Genomic DNA, 7,251 nt, shown 5'->3' with positions numbered 1-7,251 from the left:
TGTAGTATTATATCGCTATGAAGCAGCAAAGCCACGGATATACATATGTATTTTATTTAGGCTATTTATAGATCACGGTAAAAAAAAAAATATATATAAAATAATAAATGAAGAAAGGCAACGTGGCTCAGAAAATATCGTAGAAAATAGACATTTATATCGACAGAGACATATACGTTTGAAGGGAAGAAGACCCAATTATTATGAGTGATACTCTTTTTTAAATTAACACGTCTTCACGGGAGGTTTGTTATTATAATTTCTTCTCCTAGTAATATAATCGCATGTAGAAAAAAAAATGGGAGACAGGGATAAATCTGTGATCATTTCTTTCATTTTCATTAAAAAAGAAGAAAAAAAGAAGAAACTAATAATTTTTTAAGTAATCAAGTTCATAATATTTCTCAATGACCGCTATGTATTATTGAATTCTACGATTAACATTTATATTTTTATATGGTTATTTTTAATTGATTGTTTTTTTAAAGAAATGAAAATAACCTATAAAGATCCTTCCGTAAAATTTAATTTTCAGCGTGTATGTTATTGTTCTTGTTTTGTACTTGCAATCTCGTTTTTCCCAATGTTTATATCCGAACTTTTATATTTATCCTAAATTGTTTTTAAGGTATGGATATTTTCTGTATTTTCTGTATTACATATACACACACACATATATATATATATATTTTATATATTTATATTTTATATATATATATATTTTTTTTCATGACAATAAAGTGACAAAATTATTAGTTTAGACTCGGTATCCTATGAATATGTTGTTTAATTTCTTTTCTTTAAACAACTCTTTAGTCATCATACACGTTTAAGATATCTTAAAAGAATTATACACAAAAAATATTTTTAATAAAAAGCTTTTAACATAGATTAGTAAAACATATATATTTTATTATAATATTGCGTCTGAATTAAAAATACTAATATTTTAATACTTTTATATTGTTATTGAATATAAATGAATTTCATAAAATATACATTGATATTTTTTGTGCAAAATTTTTATAAGATAAGTGATTTTAGAATTCTTATAACAAAATTTTACAAATACAATTGGTCAATTAAATATTTCAATTTTATCTATTTACATATTTCCAACTTGAATAAATAAATTATTAAAAATAATAATATTATTATTGTTTTTAAATACATTTAAATTTAAATTACAAATAATAATAATAGTAAATTGAATAATTTTATAACTGTTATTGAACATGACATTATTCAGCTGCTTATAATCACGAATGGAGCATGCGTATAACCTATCAACTCACGACGTCCGAGCGGTTGTTTAGTGTCTCAACGTTATTGCATTATGGTTCTTGTTTGTAATAGTGATACAAGTTTTTGAATAAATTTTATATCGTTTCACGCTATTTAAAAAAAGGACAAGTTATCATCATTGAAGGTGAGCATGTTTAAGAGAATACATTATGTCGATAATCGTCATGACGTAGCACATTTTTAGATTTCATAATTCTATTTAGAAACAAACTGTGTGATAGATTAACGAGTTTTAACAGAAGGACGAAGAATTCTGATATCGTCAATCTAATCGGACTCATCTGCTCAAAATGATGAATTTTGAAGAAGAAAAAGGATCTACAAGATCCTCATCATCACGAAATATTTGTTGCTGTCTTGCAACAACTAGTTATAACAATTCAAAGTAAATTTTCTAATTCGTGTTTAAATGCTTCTTACATGATCATGATTTTTCACCCAACATTCAATACTATAACATAATTTTTGCAGATTATATTAATCATATTAATTTTTTTTTAGTATATATAGATATTTCATAGACGATCCAGTCTGAATGTACTATCAACTGAAATAACAGAAGACATGGATGAATTACAAAATCAGAATAATAATGATCTGATCCACTGTAGATACGACAATAATAATAATAATAGCAACAGGTTAACAGCATATCTTGATTTGGATAATCGTTTAGATGATCCACTTCGTAAGTAAAGATACAAGAAAATATAAATTATATGTTTCCAATAAATAATTAATAACTAACATATATTTATGCAAATTTATAGGAGAACCAGAAGTAACTATGAATTTAAACGAAGGTTCTGCACAATTACTAGTTCATCCATTAGAAGAACCAGAAGAAGATTTATTTGATTATGAAGTTGATACTTCATTTCAAGATATAAATACAGAATCTGAGGTATGATCAATAAATATGATAATAATTATCTATTTTTAACTTAAGTTTAATAATATATACTTTTATATAATATATATTCATTAGTGTTATATTCACTTGAATTGTTCTTGCATGTTTTTTTTTAGGAACAAGTGGTACCATCCAGTCAACTAAGTAATAGTTATAAATATCTCGATGAACTTACCATTTCTGATGATGAAGTAGATGAAGGCATATTTGAAGATGAACCAGCATCTAATTTAATATTGCCAGATGACAATAACAGATATAATTCACAACCTCCGTGAATATCTACTTGAGTGTAGTTGATGTGTTTGTAGAATAGCACTTTGTGCTAATTTGCTACCAACATCTAATTCAGTTTTCCATCTATCAGCCAAAATCACAAAATATACTTCAAAAAATATTGTGGTAGTAACATTAGAACATTGATTGTTATTTTTTTTACATATATATATATAAAGAAAAAACATTCCAAATGGCTTCTCAATTTGTAGCCATTATGATCTATATTTCTGTTTTATTTTGATGTAAGGATGATTTATAATTTACTATGTTTATTTAATATTATTATAAATCTTATTTTATTATAAAAATAAAACTTTATGAAAAAAGAGAGAAAAAAATACATGGTACGTAATATTTTTTCAGTTAAGTGTTATATATTAAATATATTTTGAAAAAAATTACTTATTTGATTACTTCATTACTATTTCAGATAAAAGATTAAAAATGGAATTAATTTTAATATAAATTATATAAATTATATAAATAATTTTGTTAAAATATATACAATGTGTTAATATTCAATAATGAAATGTGATTAAATTAACAATGATGAAATTTTATCATTGCATAATTTTTATTGTACATTATTTTGAAATATTCTAAAATAAACTTTAAATAATTACAAAAGTAATTTATAATTATGAAAATATATTTTGAATGTAATAAATATATATTACAGGTATGAACTTAACTATTGTATATAGTTTTAAATGGCATATATTTTATTTAATGCATATGTAATAAAAGAATAAACATAAAAATAAATACAAAATTAAATACAAAAATTATTAATTATAAATTAATCAAATATATATGTTTATATATGTTTATATACTTTTAATATTACTTTTAATAATTTTTAGGAAAATAATTTGTCACACTATATTGTATCTCATTTTATATGTATGTTTCTGAACAAAAATCAATTTTTTTTTAAACTATTTCGAATTAAATTACATTGAAATTTTATAATAATTTTTGTACTTTGTATTGTAATTATAAATTATAAATATTTATATAACTATTTAATATATGATGAAATTTTTTTAATCTCTTTATGAATGATTTATTAAGATATAGGATCTTATTTTAATATTTTTTTTTAATAATTTTTTTCTTATTAAAAAAATAAATTTTAATTTCTTTTATTCATGCAGTATTAGTTTTTTTTCGATGAAATATTTTAATATAAAATTTATACTTGTAATTAAATATCGTATTTTCAAATGAGTGCAATGTATGCAAATGATGGGAAATACAAATTGATTCCGTTATGGTTGTCGACTCTACAGAAACTCTTCGAAATTCGATTCAACATGATTCGATTTCACTTTCAAACATGAGTTCGAAAGTAATTCTAGCGTGGGACATTATGTAGGTTCACTCGCGTGTAGGATGACAGAAAAAATTTCTTTTGAAGAAACACAACACCGTCTATAAAAGTTTGAATTTACAAAAATTTAAAATTAATCACAATAAAAATTTCTAATAAGAGAAAATTATTCATATTAATTTGTGATTATTGAATAACAATATTACATTTATTTATCTTTATTTTTATTATCTTAATTATTTTTTATTATCTTAATTATTAGATTGCATATTTGCTTGATATAAATGTTTATTATAATTCAATAAATTTAATAATTTATAAAAATCATTTTTGAAATTAATTTTATAAATTAAATTTATAAATAATTTCATTCATTTATAAATGAATGAAAATATCGATTTTATTAAATTATTATTTATTAATTTTATTTAATTAAGTTTATTTTCTTAAATTAAATTCACATAGTTAATTATTTATTAATTATATAATAAATTTTTAATACTCTTTAATATTCAAAACATTTATTTTATTTTTTTAAACAGAAAGATATATTAATTTTTTTAAATACAAGAACATTTATATAACTTTTTATTCTGCAGAGTAGAAAAATTATAATTACAGTTTTTTTTCAGGAATTTTTAAAGAAATAATAGATAAATAATAATACTCCAAATAATAGTCTGCGAATGATTTAATTTAAAAAGAAAATATTAATATAATGGAATAATTTTGTAGAAAATAGCTTTTCATGCTTTATTTATCTTACCTATATATTATTTTAATTTAATATTCATAATAAATAGATATATTAATATCTAAAAAGGTATTTATAAATGTATAACGTATGTATGAATATACATGAAAATATATTGCATGTTATTAATCTTTACAGTGTGCTAAAATATAACTATAGCTAATGATATGATCGATCATATCTCTGTTTTCATTGTTTCTATTTAATTACCGTAAAATTCACATTTTTCTTTCGTCGTAATCCTATACCACGGTACACGATCAAAGAATGCGGAAGTGATTGCAAAATTTCATGTTAGTGTCATGCTGAAACATGAAGAGCTATCTTTACATTTTTTTTAAGTATTTACAAAAGTTAATATTTGATTGTTGTAAAATTTCTGAAAAAATTTTCAAAGTAACAAGCTAAAATTCAAAAATTTTACAAAAATGAATTTTGTAATATTGATTATTGAAAAATATATAAACATATATATATATATGTATTAATAGAAAAATGATTTAAATAAATATCATATATATATATATATATATATAAAATATATGTGTATATATATATATTCTAAATGAAACGTATACAAAATTTTATAAATGTAGGAAGTATATTTCATTAGATGTTCAACATGCATTACGATCTCGGAAATCATACAACATGATGTCTGGTGTAATTTAAGCTTAAGTCCAGTTTTGCTGGTACAGAAATACCGGACAAGAGTTTTGCAAGCAGTTTCGCATTACATTTAAAGGACGACAACTTTTCATATGCGATTCTATAAAAAAATTGTACACCACATTTTGAATCGTTCTGATTATCACCACCCTAGTCAATGTTCTATTATTATGCAGTATAATGTTTCTTAATTTTTCTTGAGATATGACCTCTTTACGATACGATAGTAGGCAAATAACCTGCAATTTCCTTGAAGTTCACAATATATAAGTTGAAAGCTCATGTTATATGTATTTGAAATAAATAAATAGGTTGCATTTTTTTATGGATTAAATTTTATTTTTATTTAATTGCACAATAATATTTTTATTCATTAAAATTAATATATTAAATGCTATTTAATTATTTTGAAATTAGAAATTAAATACTGATGTTTAACATGATTTCTTAAATTAAACTAATTAATTTACACGAATAAAAAAAATTATTAGCTTTTTCAGTAGATAAAATTATTTATATGATATTATTATGAATTATTTTCATTTATTCTTTCAAAAATTAAATATTAAGGATATTTATCATCAATTGAAAAATTGTCAATTAAAAATTGACAAAAGTGAGGTTAGTTTTTAAAAGATAATTTACAAATAAAATTATAATTTAATTTATCATTATATTTCTTAATTATTTCATACTTTTAATATTATTCTGTTTCAGATTCCATCTATTTCTAATCGCATTTTCCATCATGCAAATTTCACATTGTGTCTCTCCGGAATGATAAGATATTTTTTGTTCATGAAAGAGCGGAAGAACTTTTCCTCACCCACGCGAGAAGATGAAATCATATGAATTATTTATTCACTAAAATAGAATTGTTTATCGTTTTATGTACTATGAATAGTGGAAAAATAGATCAAAATCAAACTCGTAAAATAGATATTTCATAAAATTTTCTATGAATGAAACTATATGTAATACATAATATACTATTTTTAATTTTATATATATATGAATAATTGAAATTTGGTGCAAAACATTTTAAATATTTCAAAGATTCTTAATTGAATTGACATTTAGCAATATTTACGATCAATACCTATTTTCATGAAATATATTTTTTTTCTTTCTTTCATTCGCATTAAATCTTGAATGTTACACACTAAGAGATGGTTTATGAACATTACATACTCATGTTCGGAAGAAGGAAGGCCAACGAACCCGGCTTTTGGACCTTTCTCCCGCGAAGTTATACATTTTCTCCGACCAATGTTCGTTCGAGATTCGATGGCATCCTTTCTTTTTTTTCTGTGCTTTAATCATGAGTTCGGTGCCCTACTTAATTTTCAATATTTTACTTCCGCTTAATTTCTTCCAATCTTATCTATACATGCGAATATGTTCTAAATTGATATATATATATATATACATACATACATACATACATATACATACATTAGTGATAATTTTTGTTTTAATTGAAAATTATTATATATAAAATTTATAATAGTTTCAAATTAGTAATTGATTATGAAATTGTTATGAAAAGATATATTTTAAATATATTCTTTTATAGTAGTTCAATATTTTTTTTGAATTTATATTTTCTTTCTTTCTCCAAAATTTTTAATAAAGAATGTATATAAGATTAAGTAAAATATAAATTTAATTAAATATCAAATTAACATGAAAAAATGTGATATTTAAAATATATATTATTATAATAAATTTATAAAAGATATTTGACAAATATTTAACAAATTTTATTATTTAATCGAAAATAGTGATATCAAATTCAATAGTACTTATAAATATGAATCAAATCCATTATAAAATATTTATTCAATAAATAGATAATTAAACTCATAATATAATAAATTATCTCATAAAAAAATTCTTATATTTTTATAATTTTATCTTTATTTTTACATTTGTAACTAAAAATAATATTTGGTTTACATATAATTTTATTTTACATTCAAATCTAGAAGTCTTCTA

At 21.3% G+C, this 7,251-nt stretch overlaps 1 protein-coding gene and 1 long non-coding RNA gene across 7 annotated transcripts; both read left to right on the top strand.

Moving 5' to 3' along the window:
* The first annotated feature begins 115 nt into the window (after nucleotides 1-115).
* Nucleotides 116-3,282, top strand: LOC107992734 (uncharacterized). Of its 6 annotated transcripts, XR_009832480.1 has the most exons (6): nucleotides 116-1,429; nucleotides 1,509-1,690; nucleotides 1,807-1,993; nucleotides 2,076-2,209; nucleotides 2,335-2,841; nucleotides 2,928-3,282. XR_009832480.1 is itself a non-coding variant. In XM_017048783.3 (5 exons), the coding sequence occupies exons 3-5, from the start codon at nucleotides 1,870-1,872 to the stop codon at nucleotides 2,494-2,496; spliced, it is 420 nt and encodes a 139-aa protein (XP_016904272.1). In that variant the 5' UTR covers nucleotides 116-1,429; nucleotides 1,527-1,690; nucleotides 1,807-1,869; the 3' UTR covers nucleotides 2,497-3,282. The 6 variants fall into 6 exon arrangements, 4 of the variants coding, with proteins under 4 accessions (XP_016904272.1, XP_016904270.1, XP_016904271.1 ...); XR_009832488.1 differs by lacking the exon at nucleotides 1,509-1,690; XM_017048783.3 differs by having other exon boundaries at nucleotides 1,527-1,690; nucleotides 2,335-3,282.
* Nucleotides 3,283-5,719: 2,437 nt separating this feature from the next.
* On the top strand, nucleotides 5,720-6,693 carry LOC133667208 (uncharacterized). Its single transcript, XR_009832478.1, has 2 exons — nucleotides 5,720-5,874; nucleotides 5,971-6,693. It is a non-coding gene; the product is annotated as an uncharacterized LOC133667208 (long non-coding RNA).
* The last annotated feature ends 558 nt before the right edge of the window (nucleotides 6,694-7,251 follow it).

Source organism: Apis cerana, linkage group LG1 (genome assembly GCF_029169275.1).
Source record: "Apis cerana isolate GH-2021 linkage group LG1, AcerK_1.0, whole genome shotgun sequence".
Classification (NCBI taxonomy): domain Eukaryota; kingdom Metazoa; phylum Arthropoda; class Insecta; order Hymenoptera; family Apidae; genus Apis; species Apis cerana.
This window is presented reverse-complemented; position numbering and strand designations above follow the sequence as displayed.